Genomic DNA, 19,375 nt, shown 5'->3' with positions numbered 1-19,375 from the left:
CATTGGTGAGAATCAGTTTTCGTGTAGTGGTAGAGGACGGTGTGCTTATAGGGGTCTATGATAACATAGGTGAGGTTGCTGCAATACTGTGTCCATGATGTTTCTGCTGAGTGGTGTGGTTGGTGATGTGGTGATGGTAGGTAAGGGCTGTAGGGAAAGGGGTGTGGAACACATTTGAGGGAGCATACCTGATTTTACAGGAGCAGGGGTTTGGCCCTAGCTCTTCCCGGGCTGAAAATGTCCAAACAGGAATTGCCCTTTTCATTGGCTGCTCTTCACTTCGGACGAGAGAGGCATCCTTTGTCTAAGTGTTAAGAAAGATAAGGAAGGGGTAGGGTTAAGCAGGTGTGTGAGGTGTAAGTCATGTGACCAAGATCCATTTACATTGTCTTACCAACTGCAAAGGAACAGAGGCAGCCTAGAAGATGCAAAAACTGGTGGTGGGCAGAGCAACTGAGTGGCAGAGCCTGGTCACCTCACCAGCTGCCTTCTCAATATTGTCTGCCTAGAGCTGACCTGGAGCCCTTAAGTGGCTGCCTGTAATGCACCATAACTGGCGGTAGTCGAAGCAACTGAGTGTTAGGGCCTGGTCACAAGACCAACTTCCTCCACAATGCTGTCTCAAGTACCTCCAGCTATTTTCGCTTAAAGACTTTAAGACACTCTATATAAGTGAGATGTTCAAAACAGCTTTCTGATATGTGACTGTATCATAAAGCTTGCCCCAGATTACTCCCAGATTTACCCTTGATAAAGCGCATGTAGAGATAAACACTGGCCACGTTTTGGCTCTATTTAATATTCATATGAAGGTTCCATCCCAATAAAAATGTATTTAAACTGCAGCTATTCTCTTTCCCATCAACACTCTGGGAACTAGTCCATTATCTTTCTGGGTAAGTACAGACCAACAATTCCTGGTGTCAACGGTTTTAATGAATCATTAATATTAGGACGTACGGGAAAAGGTCGAGTAGCGCATACCCTGAATAACAAACTCCCATGTCCCATTCCATACTCCTTTTTGGCTCACTTCAGGGTGTACTGTTCTCTGTTTGTAATCCTTTCCCTTTATTTGTATTACTGTGACGGCTGTATGAGTGAGTGCTCGATACAGTGAGGCGTGTTCTTGGTTGGGGGCTGCATGTGTGATGTGCTAAGGACAGTGTGTCTGCTGATCGAGGCAGGGGGTGTGAAGTGCTAGGAGCAGTGTACACAGGTTTTCAATGTAGGAGGAAGTGTGTGTGAAGGCCTGGGCGCACTGTGAGCAAGTGAAAAATGTGCGTGGGCGGTGCTAGGTGTTGCATGTGGTGTTGTGTGTAGTGCAGTGCTGGGTGTGTGTGTGTGGTGCGTGTGTATGTATTGTCCCCAGGTTCCCATTGAGAATGATGAATGATATAACCTTTCTGCAAAGCACACTATAATTATGATTTAGGAACAGGAGCTGCATTGAGAAATGTTACACTGTTTCTCACTGTATATGTCTCTAGGCCACTGCTTTTTAGTGGGTTTATTATAAAGCGAACAGACATATTGTATCCTGCTGGCAGTGCCCAGTGCTATGCTGTCCATACACCACAAGGACCTTTACCTTGAGAGGCTATAACTCTTCCTCTGAGGTTCATGTATTTTAGTTGAACATGAACTGTGTATATGGTGGGTTGGGGTCAGGCAAAATAGAAAGGGGAGGAGGTTGAGCGGGAGGCCTGTGTACCCTCCCCTCTGCTAGCGTTAGAAAAAGGCAAAAACAATGTAGTAAAAAGGATTGGCCTAGTTGAAAAGTTATTCGCACATTCTTACTCTTCATGCGTAAGCACAGTGTAAACAAAAAGGTGTGCACCAGGGCAGGGCTGGTGCAAGGAAGTTTGCCACCCTAGGCAAACTGTCAGATTACCGCCCCCCCAATCTAGATCCTAACCGTTCTCACCCAACCGTCCTCATTTTGTTACCGATTTCCATAAACCCATTACATCCATGGCACCAGAATGAGGAAACAAGGAGGGGCTAGTTTGGAAATCTAAAACACAACCTTTCAACCACTTTGGTGTGCAACAAAAATGCAGATCATGTTGAGCGAGAGGCAAGCCTGCCTGAACAGTCCCTGGCACCGGCCGCATCTGTTGACACACGGCACCCCAGGTGGAGATGCTGGTGTCATGGCTTCCCAGGGGCCTGTCTACTCACCTGGGCGCTACCGTGCCATAGTCTGCCCCTGATTATAAATGATGCCTCATGATTATGCCAAAGGTGCATTGGGCTGTGGCATAGCGGTACTTACTCCAGCCATGCTGTAACCAGAGGCCCTGCCTGGAGGTCAGGAAATGGCAGTCGGAGATTACCTCCACCCTCTATCCGCACCTTTCCCCCCAGACTGCCTCATCTCCAAGGCGTTGCTAGGCAAACACACCAGCGCTACTCTGGCAGACCCGCTCCTAACCTCAGTGCTCTATCTGCTGAGGTGAAGGTCAAAATGTTCATGCCCATGAGGGGTTAATTTATACTCATCAGAGTAGGCTCTGCCAGTCAAACTGCACTACAAAGTGCAGTTCATCCCACAGACCTCTTCTAGAGAGTGCAGCCTGCCCTCAAACCTGCTCTACATAAGACAGTCGGACCCACCACTTACCAACAAAATGATGCTGAGTGCAGTGTATCCTGCAGACCTGTTCTACAGAGTGCAGTCTGTCCTCCACCCTACACTACAAAGTGCAGTCTGCCCCAAACCTGCTTTAGAATCCAGTCTGGTAGTCAAATCTGCTGTATGGCGTGCATCCTACCCTCATACCTGCTCTACAGAGTATAATCAGCCCTTCATACCTGCTCTACTCTACAGAGTGCAGCCTGTCCCCACACCTGATCCCCAGAAGTTGTTTGCACCTCACATCTGCAATACAAAGAGCATGCTCGCCCCCAAATGTGTTCTACGTGGTGTGGACTGCCCTTTACCCCTGCACTGCAAAGTGCAGTCTATCCTCCACACCTGTTCTACATGGTGCAGTCAGTCCCTGACACGTGCAACTCCTCGTCATGTTGCTTGTGTTTTCAAGGACCCTTTTAATTTATTTCCGTTTTTTGTCAGTATTTCTTTGCGCTACTCTCTCTCTATTGTGTCCTGTTTACTGCTATCAGATCTTATATTGTACCAACCCATTCATTTTATAATGCGCCTTGACGTAAGGCGCTATTGAAACAAGCAAACAAACAACACACTTGTACTTTAGAGTGCAATGTTCCCAAACACCTGCTGTGCACAGTGCAGTCTGCCCTCACAAATACTCTGTAGCCTAGTGTGCTCCTTAAATATGTTCTCATGAATGCAGTCTTGTCTTCTCTCGCACCAGCTTTACATAGTGCAGTATACCCCAACCTTTTATCCTATAGATTGCCGTCTACTCTCACCCCTACTTCACTGAATGTGATGTTTTCTCTCTCTCTTACTCTGCAGTGTGGTCAGCCCCTCACACCCGCGCACTATAGTGTAGTGTGTCATCCAACTCTGCTACACAAAAGTCAGCTTGCACCTCACATCTGCAGTACAAAGTGCAGTTTATCCCTCAGACATATTCTAGGGCTTGCAGTCTACCTCCACACTTGCACTACAGAGTGCAATGTGTTCCCAAACCTGCTCTACAAAGTAGAGTCTACCCTGTGCTGTGCAGGTTGCAGTCCACCCTCACACCTGCTCTATAGAGTGCAGATGGCCCTCGCATCCATCTGCTCTACAGTCCAAAGTGTTACACTCACCTGCTCTACAGAGTGCAGTCTACCACTCACACCTGCTCTTCAGAGTGCATCTGCCCTCACATCTACTCTACACAGTGCAGCATGTCCCCAAACCTGCTCTACAGTAGTCTACCACTCACATCCGCTCTTCAGAGTACATGTGCCTCTCACACTTGCTCTTCGAGCCGTCTGTACTCACACCTAGTCTACAGAGTGCAGTCTGCCCACTCTATAGGGCTGAATCTGCTCCTCACTCTGCTCTTGAGTGCAGCCTGCCCTTAGAAATGCTCTGCGGTGTGGTCTGAGCCTCACACCTGAGCTACAATGTGCAGTCTAGTCCAAAATCTGTTGTGCAGGGTGCAGTCTACCCCTACACCTGCACTATAAGTGTAGTCCATCCCCTAAACCGGTTGTACAGAGTGCAGTCTGCTCTTACACTTTTGCTACAGAGTCCAGTCTGCCTTCACGCCTACTATGGACTTTAGCCTAATGCTCATATCTGCCCTGCACAGTGCAGTTGACCTCTTGTCCGCTCCACAGAGTGCAGCCTGCCATGCCTACAACTGCTCTACAAAGCGTAATCTGCCCCTTACACCTGTGCTAAATGTGACACCCTGCTCCTCACACACTTCTCCTCACACCTGCTCTACAGAGGACAGTTTTTTCTAGCAACTACGGTATAGAGTGTAGTCTGACCCCCACACCTGAGCCATATAGACTGCAGTGCACTTTCTCACACTTCCGCTACAGGGTGCAGTGCGCATTCACAAGTGCAATCGGCATAGCCCCTCATACCTGCGATGTGCGTGCAGCCCATACTTCACACCTGTGCCACAGAGTGCAGCCTGCCCCCAAGACTGCACTAGCCGCCTAACACACTCTTGATACACACTGCGGTCTGCCCTTTGTATCTGTGCCACAGTGTGTGCAACCTGATCCCGGCACCCTGCTCCTCCACGGAGTGTAACCCCTTGCGCAGAGCACCATCTTCTACTCTGTTCTAATGAGTGCAACACTGCTATTAAACCATAACCACAATTGTTCTCTTTATCCCCCATGCTCCCTTGGGGCGCAGGCGCCAAGCTGACTGCCGCCACAACACACAGAGTAGTCCCATCCAGCTCAGCCACGGAGCCTGTGTGATGCCCCCACCCCATGGCCATAGAGGCCCAGGGACAGGTGACAGGGCTGAGCCTGGCGCTGGGCTGGGCCTGGTCTCTCTGGCGGCTAGCACTGCTCATCACCTCAATCTGCAGTGACCACTGGTACCGTTACTTTACTTACTGTCTTAGAAGGATAGCTCAGGGGCAACATGCTCGCCTTGGAAGCAAGAGGACACGGAGCAACACAGGTTCAATCCCCCGGTCCGCGCTTGGAAACTTCTGGGTATTAAGTGCGTTATAAATAACCTATCATATCATATCATACTTGGTCGGCACTCGGCAGTAGTCGTGACAGCACCATCCTCGGTCCACATGTCCTGCGTTGTGCGGTTGCACCAAGAACAGCGCTAACACTAATGTTACAAAATGTAATGTGAATGTGGCATTCACTTACTCATACAATACCAATGAGTCGGTGATCGGTCGTGGGGGCACGTGCAGTGCTTGGTGGCGTGCTAATGCACATTTCACAGGTTCCAGCGCTGCTACCACGCCCATGCCACTTGTGACCCTGACCGACCCCAAGTCCCAACCTTCATGGTGGCCGCCACCTAGTTTGTTGCTGCTGCAGGCCTGCAGCCAGACTGCAGACAGTCTAACAACAGCAGGACCGGTGCTATCACTACAGGCAAAGCAGTAATTAGTGTGGAGGTGTTAACGAAGCATTTTGCCGATCTAACATTTCCAACATATAGGCAAGCGCCTAACCTTGCCTAGTGACAGCACCGGCCCTGCACCAGGGAAGGCTCTATGTTTACGCCAGAGCTCATTTTTGGCCCTCAGTAATAGAAAGGAAATGCTTAAAAGCTTTGCACATGGCGTTTACATAATTCGTTCCGGTTCACCCCGTTTTCATTCATTTGTAGGGCAGAGAGGAGGGGGCGGATCGTAATTTATGATTCCACCACCCCTTCCATCACACAAATGCTGTGGATTATTATGGAGTCCTCCTGCTTTTTACACTAGGAATCCATTGCATACGCTGCTTGTCATGTGTACATAGACATGCTTTGCACCCTTAAGCACCTTGCACAGAAGCACAGGCCTAGAGCTCTGCACACAAAAACAAAATCTCTTGGGAACTATGACATAAACGAGGAAGCCTCCCAAAAATTCAGGGTTTTTTAGCTTCCTTTTTGGGGAGATTTTTCTCAAACTTGATAAATTCGGATTTCTAGCATGCAACCCCTCTAAATGTTTGTTGGGGGCCTAGAAAATAAGGAAATCAGAAGGGATTTGCCTTCTGTGTCTTGTTGGGCATGGTGTCAACATGGCTTGGCTCACCATGAGATGAATACGTTGCAGACATACCCCTCTGCGCGGCAAACCATTTTCTCCAGCTATCTCTCCTTTCGGCACTGCACCCTTTGGAATACAGTTCAGTCCCACAATAAATGTGGTCCAATTGTGCACACAGCTCTTCCACCTTTCCTTCCCGTGCCTCCCTGAGCATCTTATCTATCCCTTGCCTCATCCCAACTATCTACCCCTCTTTGCTCCTCCCTACCACTACTGCATGTTCTATCATAGTCCACCTTTGCCTCTCTGACAAGCAAAAAGCACTGGATTCCATAATCTATGGCAGGAGGCGATATCGAAATGTAAGATAACATAACATGGCAGGCAGCGTTTATTTTATTTGCACAGCAGGGGGGCAAAGGGTTGCGTATGCCACCTTTTTACCCTCTCCTTTTGCACTGAGCCGTCCAAATGAGAAAAATTCAACGGCGGGGACTGATGCACCAAAAGTGAAAACATAACAAGTCCTGCTGCCGAATTACAGGAGACTGGTGCTTACTGAGGCCACTTGAAGAATAAACATACCTGATAATTCACCTGAAGTCCACAGGAGTTAGTCGTCCATCAAATATCAGTATAACGATGCACTCAGGACCAACCTACTCAAGGGGATGCCACATTCCATGATGCCTTCCCTAATTCGCCTCAGAAATGCTTTTTGGGTAGGATAATAAAACAATATTTGCTAGGATCCTACAGGGAAATCTTATCGTATTAAATTCTATTATTGAAAGATCAGGGAGCTTTGCAGAGGTTATATTCATAAAAGGATCAAATATGATTACAAATCTTAAACCTAGATGACTATATCCGTGATAATTCTTGTGAAGAAATCCCCTGGGCAAAAATCGATTCTTAAAACAGTGAAATGTAAAATCAACTTGTGTATTCTTTATTTTAATACGTCATTGAACATGTTGCTTTTAATCCAAGCCTTTCTGATGCAGAATAGGCTGTCTGCGCAATAATACATTAAAGCAGGCATTGCTTTTTTGTGTTTACCCTTATTCAATTCGTTCTTTTATTAAATGATAAATGATCAGCTATTGACGGTTCCATGCATTTTTAATAGTTCAGATTCCCAAAAGGTTTGTGGGTATGCGTGGCCCATGCATGTGAAGACAACTCCCTTTTTTTGCAGGCACACTGCTTTCCAAAGCGGAATCGGCATGTGCACATTGCGGGCGCAGGCAGATTCACTGTTCTGAAGCAGTGTGCTGGGAATCAGCATGTGCACATTGCTGGGCGCAGGCAGATTCACTGTTCTGAAGCAGTGTGCTGGGAATCAGCATGTGCACATTGCTGGGCGCAGGCAGATTCACTGTTCTAAAGCAGTGTGCTTGAAGCAGTGGGCAGTGTGCTGGGAATCGGCATGTGCACATTGCTGGGCGCAGGCAGATTCACTGTTCTGAAGCAGTGTGCTGGGAATCAGCATGTGCACATTGCTGGGCGCAGGCAGATTCACTGTTCTGAAGCAGTGTGCTGGGAATCAGCATGTGCACATTGCTGGGCGCAGGCAGATTCACTGTTCAAGCAGTGTGCTGGGAATCAGCATGTGCACATTGCTGGGCGCAGGCAGATTCACTGTTCTGAAGCAGTGTGCTGGGAATCGGCATGTGCACATTGCTGGGCGCAGGCAGATTCACTGTTCTGAAGCAGTGTGCTGGGAATCAGCATGTGCACATTGCTGGGCGCAGGCAGATTCACTGTTCTGAAGCAGTGTGCTGGGAATCAGCATGTGCACATTGCTGGGCGCAGGCAGATTCACTGTTCTGAAGCAGTGTGCTGTAGAATGTGTGTAGGCGATTGCTGTTTGATGGGCTGGCGCATTTCCAAGCACATCCCTTTTTTGCGCTCTTTCACATGCACCCGGCAACCACAGGTCACAGGTCAGGTGCATGAGCAATGCTGCGAGGATCTGTTTATGCTTCTAGCAGCACTGACCGGCCACACTAGAAAAATTTATCTTTCCATTTTCTTTTTAAAATGCACACCTTTCGAATGGAGTTTTTCATGTTCATGGGTCTGAAAATCACCCAACACTTGAATGTATCTGACGGCTAAATCGGGTCCATCGTGCGAACATCCAGCACTTTATTCACTTTGCACACATCCTTCATAATTTGCAGGCTTGCAAGATGCGTCTCTGTGAATTGGCCCGATTTACAAAAACATTCTTCAATTGAGAAATCCCATGGGAAATTGCTTTTTAAAACAGTTCACTGTGCTCATTTTGCTCCTAAACGTAATTTGAAGGCAGGTATCGGCTACGTTAGCACTGCAACATAAACTACTCCCTGCCACCAAATTTTCAGAGTGCAAAAGTGCAGGGTAACGTGTACGCTGCTTTTTGCTCTGCACTTTTGCACTCCGCCATGCAACGTGAGTAAACGCTGCCCGCAATTGTGATTGCCACTTGCCATGCTCCCATGGCAAGCGCCGCTCACAATTACAATTGAACCCTGCCCATTTACAATGGAACCCTATGGGGTCTGACTGCTTCATGCTGGTGCCAGGCCTGGACTGGCCCACCGGGACACCGGGACATCCCCCGGTGGGCCTCTGGCCGCATAGGGCCTCTTTTGGCGGAAGGATACACATGACATGTCCCGTGATTCCGCCTGGGTGGTTTTCTTTGAATTGGCTGCCTGCTGGCTGCCACCACCGACCAAGGCAGGCGCTGCACTTTTTTTTCTTCCAAGCAGGCCTGGGCATGGGCAGCTGGGCTTGCGCCTGAGGACCTGGGCCCCGGGGAACGCACGTGCCCTGCACACGACGTTGCGCAGGTCAGGTGCAGGGCAGGCTGCAGGCAGCAGCCGGGCAGCAGCTAAGTGCGTGAGGCCTTCGGCTGGATGTCAACTCGAAGGTAAGCAGAAGCAGATGCTTTTATTTATTCCCCAAATAAAAATGCCATTCTGCATGCCAGAATATACATCCTGCAAATGGCACCTTTTGGCAACATATTTGCTGATATGAAATGTGCGACTTTGATGGTATGGCGCGTTGAGGTGGTCAATTAAAGCAGTGCAGTGTGCCACGAAATACACAGGTCCTGTGGGCTACCTAAGGGTGCAATCATGTTACTGAATTTGCGTGTCAACTTTATAGATATGTTAAACTCCATTCCCTTTTAAAACAGTACTGATTTTCTTTTCCGTTAGTGAACATACTGTACAGCCATGTTCCAGTAGGCCCTTTTTAAATGTACAAAGAAGCTTTTTATTGGCTTTTAAATTTGGCAGCTACTCATAATGAAGCATATTTCGAATGGTGGTACAAAATATTCAATGAATTTGCAATGTTGGCTTCATATATTCTGATGTCTGAATGCACTGAAAAAGCCTACGGAATGGCGCTGAAAGCAGACGCTATGATATCCCTTTAAATACTGTATTGCATAAATGTACAAAGTCAGTCTCCTTAAAGAATGTACCGAGGGTACAGCTTTCCAAAACAAATGCGCTTATAAGCTAGAAGCACACGTTCCTTCCACCTCACGAGATGCTATACATGCACGGAGATGCACAGAAATGTGTATAGGCGTGAGCTCGCCATTAGCTGATGAATTTAGAAGGTGCCATGGCCATCGCATCGTGATAGGATGCAGTGCCTTGGTGCCAATGCAGTTGAGTTGACGTATAATACTTGTGCGTAATGGGCAACTAGGTATAATGTACACGCCGGCCATGCCGACATGTGTGTGTACGACAATGTCAATATTCATTCCGGTTCAATGCGAACATTATCAATATGTTACCTGTTAAATGTCATAAATAGAGAACACGTGTATCACGTGCAAAAACACATGTGTATTATGTATGTTTCTGCCCAGTCTCCATTGCTCACAGATGTTTCCGCCATTTTCATTCGTAATTATATGCCAATCGCGTGTTAGAGCATGAAACTCTGCTGCACTTTTAGGTCCCAACCCATGACCGGTGTAAAATCTCTTTCATATCACCACATCACAATGACCAGGCTTGCAGCAGCGTTTCGCCTATGTCTTGGATGGGTGGGTGTGTTTGTGTGCGTGCTTTCCTTCTTTATATTGCATGTTTAATAAAGCGTTACAAAACATATACAGAGCGTCCCCATGATAATATAAAATTAATTTCATGTCTAGACATAAGACGCATTGCCCCCTAAATAGCCATATTCCTGTACATGAACTGAGTGCACCGGCCGTGATCACAAGATGTACATACATGCAGCTGCCTACTTGGCCCTGCAGCTGTACACATGTTCAGGGCTCCTGGCCGCTGGTGACACAGACAGGGAAGGGGGTCTGCAGCATATCTACCTGGGCCCCAACACCAGTCACTCACTCACTTACTCACTCAGGGACAACTGATTCCTTGCTCCAATAGCGCCCAACCAAAAGCAACATTTATTGACAATGCTAAACCTCTGCATGAAGCCATGCAGGCCACACAACCTCAAACCGGCTTATGTCCCCCAGACCGATACAAGCAATGAAAAGCTTCTGCCCACCTGCCCCCACATTCACATCCTCCCCCGCAGGTTAGAAGTAACAATACTTTAGACTACTTTTTCCTTTGTAACTCACTTTCTCATCGAAATCTCTAAGAGGTACTTAGATAAGTAATGTATAATAGATTACAGACACTGCTTCGAAATTATTCTCTTTTTTCTTTTGGATGAATTGCAGTCACGTTTGATGATTTGTGCACAGCTAATCCGCTGGCAGTGTGGAACCAAGAGTAAGTCAAAGGTTAAATCAAGGAGTGCTTTTGATTTCATTTGTCTATGCACGCAGCTTGGCTAAATCACAGTGGATCTCATGTCCCCCTGTCAATCAGGGCTGGACTGGCATACAGGGAACTCTGAAGATTTCCTGGTGGGCCTCTTCACTGTGTGCCTCTTCAGTATTTAATCTTCAAATGTTATCATAGGAAAAGGGTTGGGCTTGCTCAAAATGTGTAACATGGGGCCACTTTGAAAATTATTTCCAGGGACCCTTTTGGTTCCCAGTCCACCCCTGGCTGGTGCATAAAGCCAGCGGAGCCGTATGGATCTCCAGCATTTGCGCTGGAGTGAAAATCCAGGCCGGCTCAAATGCCGCAGCATTTGTATGGAGGAGAGGAAGAAAGGCGGCGGAAACGCACGTTGTGTTCCGGCCCTCCTCTCCGCCATACAAATGAATGATAATGGGGACATTATTAATGCAAGGCATAAAAGCCTTACACACGGCTTTTACATTTCCCATTAATGTTACGCCCCCATAGAACATCAGCTCCTTTGTGTGTATTGTAAGGAGCAACCCTGTACCTTTTTTTAAAAAAAATAGAAATACGCTGTTTTATAAATGCTTTGGTTTACTTTGGCGTTTGCTCTGTGAGTTCAGTGAGTACTTTCAGCTTGACATTTCATGTGTCATGTAGATACAGTGGAATTCCTCACCTGCGTTACTAGCAGTTAAACTCCCAACCGTGATTCTGTACTTGTCAGATTCTCCAGCGACTTTGAAGGAGTTGTAATTGGCAAAGTAGAAGATGTGATCATAATCCCGCAGTTCAATGCGGAGTTCATAAGTCCCTGTTAAAAAAAATATAAACATATCATGAGTGCTGAACAAATAACCAGTGCCTGTATTTCACTAAATTCCTAAGGATCAAGGAGAGGAAGTCACATGTCTTTTGGCCCCAATGACGTCAAACGAAGTGACATTGCATGACCTTTATGCAATTATTGACCATTTTACATTTTCAAGAAAAAAAACTAAAATGAAATGAAAATATGAGGTTGAACCATGTTAGTAAACTGTAAGGCACGCGAAAACGTAATTTGACTGTGGGGATCTGATACGTTTGCACTCAGTCATAGCCAGGCCCCCGCCCCCAAATCTTCGTCATTTCCACAGCAGAGTGCAAAAGTGCAGGGCAAAAGGCGGTGTACATGTGTGCAGAGGCGTAAACGCTGACTGCAATGCGCGCATGACAGGCAGTGTTTATAATGGATACCAATGGGGCATAAAGCCAGCGGGCTTCATGGGCATCCCAGGCATTTGCGCATGCATGAAAATGCATGCTGGCGCAAATGCTGTGGCATTTCTAGGGAGCAAAGGAAGGGAAGCAGCAGAAACATAAGTTGTATTCTGCCTCTCCTCGCCATAAAAATGAATGAAAATGAGCCATAACGCAAGAAAAATGCGTAGAACCCTTACACAAGGCTTTTATGCATTTTCTTACATTATGTCATTGAACATGCGTCCCTATGTGTTAACAGGCACAGGCAACCAGTCACTAAAATTACTGGAAGTGTAAGTAATGTGTAGTTTCTTTTAAACATTCTGTAGTGAAAATAGATTAAGTACCAGAGATTGCAGAGCAGTCTATAGGGATTGCAAGAAACATCATAGGGTTATCCAAAGCTATCTCTAAATAATACCTCCATAAGCACTTGCATAAGCCCATTTATCTCTTTGCAGGGAAGATGGTTGTGTTCAAAATGTGGAAGAGGTTTCACAACATGCAGTGTCAGATCAATTAGACTAGCGCGAAAAAACACCATGTGCATTTTCTGGAACAAATTATGGATTCTCCAACAATAGCTTTCACCATACAGAAAATATTTTGTTTTTTTTACATGTGAAAAGTAAACCACTGTGGATAAAGTAGTATGCTAATGAGATTCAGTCAATGCACTGATAAACATTCCCTTTTTCTGTATTTGTTTTTGAAGTTTCTCTAATTGTTGTTTTCTCTCTTTCACTCATATATGTAAGCAGTGGCACTTTAGAACATTTTGCAAAGTTAAGAAAGCCGCCAGTGGGCCAGTGCAAATCATAAAAAATCCTGCTGAAGATGGCAAAGGCACTACATAGACAAGGGTGCTCATTATAAGTTTGCCGGTCCGGCAGAAAATGCCAGTAACAACAGTTACCAGCACCTTTTCCGGACCGTGCAAACTACAAGTCTGTCAGCAGGGGCAGCGAACTACCAGCGGGCCCGACCTGCTGGTAGTGCAGGCCCCTATCGGCAGAAGCATCTCCACCGTTAGTAACGGTGCCAGTGCTTCAGTGATCCCATTCCCGTCCACGAGAATGCAAAACATACCGTTGATCCACTGCCTGCAATATCCCAGTATTTTCCGGGATATCAGGCAGTGGAAATGGTAAGCTAAGGTTGCCGGTAGCACCATCGCCCTATTGGCAACCTCGTAATGAGGGCCATGGTCTAGATGTTTACAAGTAATCCTCATTATGGCGATTCATCACTTCTACTAACCATATTTACTTCATGAAAGAGGTCCATCTGACGGAACACGCATTCTGCTGTCAAAAAAATGAGTCCTGGTTGATCTATTAAAAATCACCCATGAAAATTCCTGGGTCACTAATGTTTCCTATGTACCACCACCACAAGATCACAGGCAATCCGGGAGCCAGTCACACCCTGCTATTGAAATAGTACAGATACAGTTTCTAGCACAGTCCCAGTGCAACACATAGCATTTTTTAATATTTCTATCAGGGGGGACTGTGAGGTTGAAAGCCCTAAAGTGTATCTCTGGTGTAAAATGCTATTTTCCATTTTCCTCCGACTGGTTCACTGATAATTCTCGAATAAACCTTAATCAAATGCCTTATTAGGAATGCAAATCTCATAGGTCACCTACATGGTGTTAAAAGTTGCTGTGTTATGGTGCACAAAAGGTGCCCTTCTCCATTATTTGAGTTTCTTTACCCAGAGGATTGTGTTGGCTTCACTGGTTGTTGGCAACCTTTGTGAATCATAGAGCAGTTAGGACAACTATAACCACAGAAGTTTCCCACGGAACCTCACTGTACATCCAGGAACATGTCCAACAGCCTAACATTGTGTCACATGAGATGAGTCGGACACGAATGTTGCCATATATGGTAATGACCTAAATAGACAGTTTCTTCTAATTTTTTTTTTTACAACTTTTATTCTGCTTTAAAATCATCAAGCACGGTCACATCCTAAAACATAATTTTGTTTCCAATATATACAGAATCATATAACTACATACAGATTCCCAATATTTGAGTGCAGAATTCGCCTTCTATTTAGAAAAACATATATGAATGTCCGAGAAGAGCAAGCTCGCAGCCTCACAGGAATGAACCTGACTTAATCCATGACACAGGGTTAGTTTGTAATTTAAGATGTCTTCGACAGTAAAGCTTCACCCCTGGATTTAATCAAATGTTGTTCTATACATCCAGACCCTATGTATATAGCGCGCAGTTGCATAAACTACACGGGGCATTACAGAATGCTTACACAAATTCAGTGCATCCCCTGTGGTATAGACCCCCACTGCCTTGAAAACTGGGCACAGATAAAGACATCTGTCACTAAGGGACGCAACACACATCAAAGGGAAATGTATTACTCTTTTGCTTTCTGCCTTGCAAAGCGGGCATTCTCATTTCCCGTTGCCTGTAGAGGTGTGGGGAGTGCGATTGTAAGGATTGTGGTCCGGGGCAGGTGGGCAAAAGTGATCTATCTGATCGCTGCGCCGTAATTGTAGTTGACATTTTCATCGGCGGAATTACAGGCAGCGCATTGATCACACAGCTTTCTCTTGTTCTTGCATCTTTTATTAATCTGGAGAGGGTTATGCCTTTCACGATCTGGGGGGGCAGGGGGGGTTCCACACTTCAATCACACCCAGAGCTGACAGGGTGTCCTTCACATGCTTCATCCACCCAAGGCTTTTCCCACCTGCCAAAGCCATAAAATGTACCAGGTCCCACAAATGTTTTCCGAGGCCCTCTGTGCAACACCATCTCACCCAGTACAGCACTGGTTTGAGTGCATCTAGTTCTCCCACTGGGGAAATATGCAGTTCTAAGCACACTACGGCTGATGGAGCGCTGAAGGGGAGCAGTAGTAACTGTTTCAGAAATGTACATTCCACAGTGTCTAATGTCTTGGTGTCCCCACAACCCAGATCTCTGCCCCGTAAGTAGATACTGGTAAGTCCAGGGCATAAGTAAGAACTGCCGATGCCAAAACCATATAGGGTCAGATACAGGAAATCCATTTGGATGCAACCTTGAATCCACACCCAAGTGAAAGACAGTGAAGATTCCCTGGAAAGATTGATTTCAGCACTCTCACTGGTTGGGTAGCTGCCAAATGTCTGAATGGTTAAATGTCATTATATTGTTGCTATAAGGCACTGATTATGACTTTTTATCAGCAAAAACAAGTGCTGATCCTAATGAAACCCAAGGCCAATGAAATGACCCCATGGGTTAAGAAGACACCAGGATCCAAGCACATATCAGCAAGGTTCATTGACTGTGACCCCCAGCAGGTAAGTAGAATTCAAGGTAAGTGAGACGGACAGACATGACACTAGCACATCCACTCCACTCAGCTTCCTAGATCTGACACTTTTAGAACGCTCAGACTAGACACTGACTCAACACTCCATGGTGACATCACAGACATTCCACTCACCTTCCAATAAAGTAGAAGGCCCCACAATCCAAACTATCACAGCTGTCATATGTCTGCATTGTTATATGTCATTATATCGTTGCTAAGGCACTGATTATGAATTTTTTATCAGCACAAACAAGTGCTAAAAGTGCTGTTTTTTGGCAACAAAATTAAATGGGAATTGAAAACTGAAAAAAGACAGGGGAACATGTGGAGGGGTTCCTTCAATAAAGACCACCCCCACCACCCCATAAAAAAAATTCATAACAGCAGTTACAAAACATTACTTTTGGCCCAGCAGAATTATTGCCAATACTTTACCATCCAAAATAATGACATGTAACTGTTTGAAGGGATGCAATTTTGCATTTGATAGCTGATATGATATGATAGTTTATGTATGTAGCGCCTATACACAATGTGTTTCAAAGTGCGTCAAGGCAAGGGAGGGAACCAGGGAAAATACAATGACATTCTTACAGGCCATGAACTGTAAGGATGTGAAATTAACTATCGTACTCGGCCGACGACATTTCAGTGTAAGAGCTAAAACATAGATAAGGGAGGGAGTGGGAGAGTGGGAAGGAAATGGAAACAGACAGGTGACTACCGTACTAGGCCTGACGACATTTCTGGTAGAGCCGGAGAAAACAAAAGGTGAGGGAGAGGGGTGCAGAAAGGGAGGGGAGGAACAAAACAAGCGACTATCGTACTAGACCAGACAACTTTTCAGATAGTGCTGGACGGGGCGGGAGGGAAAAAACAAGTAAGGGGGAGGAGACAAACGAGGTTCCTATCATTCTAGGTCCAGGGACATTTCTGATCGAGTAAGTGCATAGAAGAAAGTAAGAGGAGGAGGGGAGGAGACAGGAAAAGGTAAAAAGGTAGACGAGGACAGGACCGAGAGTAAGCAGTCAAAAACAGTGGAGAAGCAAGAGGGGAGAGCAAATAGATCCTCTCACCTGCCAAATTTCCACGTCTGTAGCCATACCTAGTCGTGGGAGGAACAAGAAACTGCCCAAAGATTAATCGTGCAGAAGCTCTAATGGACTTGCATTCTTCCAAGACCCTTTCTGATGGTGAAGCTCCACCACTGTGTGCAGACACCAGAATGTTTTTATTTAACCAGAGAGGAGACAGGTTTGGTGTTATCTTCCGTCAGATTGTGAGCAGAGTTGAGTAGTCATCTCCAGAAAAATTTCTCTCTGAAAGCTTTGCAGCTCAGCCATGTGTGGCCTTGTGTTAGGCAGAATCCTGTGCAGTGCCCTTAGGGACCACTACACGCAATTAGGACTACAGGTGGCAATACAGGTTTTACCTTTGGTACAAGCCTGTACTACTATGTCAGAGTGGTAGCAGTGGCGGAGCAGCCAGGCTTATCTCAAGAGTATATGAGCAGCAGCAGAGATTACATAAAGGGACCACAATTACTGTGACTCAAGCAAACACTGACTCAAGGTTTCAGGTAGAAAAATATAAGTACATTTATATTTAAACCATTCGTTATGAACACAGCACTTATATTAAACTTCAATAAAAACAGCACATTAAATATACTACAACTAACCAATTCACTTTGTAGAGTAAGTCTCAAGGTAAGTACCCTGTGTTTGAATGAACCGGTGTTAGGAACAAAACACGTTACCGCAAATACTATTGTGATCACTTTCTGACAGTTTGGTCTACTAAATAAATGCGTATCCGTAACACAAAATGCTACCGGGGCAAAAACACACTTAGCACTTGAGATACCCAGAGGGAGTTGGAGGCAAAAATCACAGGCAATATTTTGGTTAGGCAGGCAGAATCAAGAAACACTCAGAGACAGGAGTTGAAATGTCAAAGGGCTGGAGCAAGGGGCGAGAGACACCGGGGCCTGTTGCCGAAGATCACACAGTCAGACAGTTCACGATTCCACGTAGCCAAAAGTACTTCGATATTGTCAATGTTCAGAAGCAAAAGTTATAAGAAGGAGGGAAGAGAAGGGCAAGCCTTGGAAATGAAGAAAAAGGGATTCACCCAATTTCCTCAAGCAGAACACAGTACTTTGTTGAAATGGTGCAGTTGGTGCCGTGGTAGTTGTTCCTGTTGGTTTCCCGCAGACCCACGATTCCTGGCGCTTCGGTGTGAAGGAGGACGTCTGAAGGGGGTCTGCACCACACATGGATGAAGCCGGCAGCAGCGACGAGGAATAAAAGGGGTGCTCCTTAAAAACAGAAGAGGCTCTTCAGGTGGCTATCTGGACCACTACAGCAGCGTGCAGCGATTTCGACCAAGGAAGAGGATCCTCTGGCTGTAGAAGATGAGCTGGTTACCCCCACCAAGCTCAAGGGAAGAAGACTCCAGAATGGATCTTCTCTAAGTCGTTGAAGGGAAGATAGCTCAGGACTGCAGCAGGGCTTCACCGGGACGGGGTAGTTGCAGCAGCCGTCGTTCTCTCTGCTTCTCTTCGGTTCCTTGTAGTTCCAGTGGCGACTCTCTGACTTCTAGCCCAAGAGACCTGGCTTTTATATGAAAAGCCCCCATTAACACAGCCTGGCTGTCAATCCCCCAGCAGGGGAGTTGTCCAGCCCGGACAACTACCCTGGCCAATCATGACAAAGTGCGACTTGGGTTTCCTAGGATACCCTGTGCAGGGGGTGACTACACCCCTCCCTCACATTCAGCCCACCTAGACACCCAGGCGCCTTGAGGAGGGCTTCTGAGCAGAAGCCCGCCAAAAGACAGTGAACAAAAAAGGCAAACCTAGTATGCCACGCAAAGTAAAACACAAGAAGGACTTTAACAAAAAGAAATGGCGAATAAACCCAACTGGAGCCAAAAGAAAGACGATTTGGTCAAGCGGGTTTATGTTCAAGGCTAATATAATAGCCAAGAACAGTACCACATTTATCTAATATAATTGCGGTAGAAAAGTTAGGGTAGATACCACTGCCACCAGCCAAGTCTAAATGTTAAAAGAGCGAAACAATGCCCTAGGAGGTACAGATAAAAAGGGATACGAATTAACCCTTTCCAGTACTCCATGGAAGATGGGGTGTACTGGATCTGTGGTAGATTGACTTTTCTTTTCTGGGGGACGGTAGTCAGCCTGAGAAATGGAGTCGGGGGAAGTCTCAAAGACAACCCACAAAAAGAAGGGGGCTACTGAAGTGGTGTACTTCAGAGTCCACAATCACAAAAAAGATAGAAACACATTGCAAAACACAGGTAAGAGTCGGGGAAAAGCTCTCACTCTTACCAAGTGTTAAAAAACGAAACTCCAGAAGTCCAGCAAAGCTGCTGGGTGACTCAATAGGTGAGGGAAATTAGCCATAGATGAGAATTCTCCCTAACACTTTGCCAAAAAAAAGATGGGAGCTGAGGACACTAAATGCACTGGTTAGCCATGGAGCCTGTAATATGTGGTTTCTAAAGTCATTGTTTTGCAACCAAGTGCAACGATTCAAGCCTTGAGTGAGCTAGTAACTTGTCGATTGTACATCCGGCAGTTCTTAAGCACATTCAGGGTCGAGCCTGTGAGGATATCCAGAATGGTGTCCTCACCTTCTCCCCTGCATTTCATTAGAATATTGCTGGGCCATCAGCAAGTGAACCACCCTGGCCCTGAAGAGAATCATAAGCGTATGGTTAATATGCTAAGGACGGTCCTACAAACTTTATGAATCTCTCATAACTACCATTTCCTGCAACAGTAAATAAAGAATATATTTTCATGATGTCTCTATGTGTTACCTTCTATTTGTGTTC

At 46.1% G+C, this 19,375-nt stretch overlaps 1 protein-coding gene across 1 annotated transcript in view; it reads right to left on the bottom strand.

Annotated features, from left to right (window-relative positions):
* Positions 1-19,375, bottom strand: part of LOC138471867 (ficolin-1-like) — a 323,001-nt gene that overhangs the window by 24,845 nt on the left and 278,781 nt on the right. The window contains exon 9 of the mRNA XM_069609726.1: positions 11,607-11,741. Coding sequence (XP_069465827.1) covers positions 11,607-11,741 — 135 coding nt within the window. The remainder of the gene's footprint in view (positions 1-11,606; positions 11,742-19,375) is intronic.

Source organism: Ambystoma mexicanum, chromosome 8 (genome assembly GCF_040938575.1).
Source record: "Ambystoma mexicanum isolate Mex_15411 chromosome 8, UKY_AmexF1_1, whole genome shotgun sequence".
Taxonomy (NCBI): Eukaryota; Metazoa; Chordata; class Amphibia; order Caudata; family Ambystomatidae; genus Ambystoma; species Ambystoma mexicanum.
Note: the sequence above shows the minus strand (reverse complement) of the source record. Positions and strands in the feature narration are given on the sequence as shown.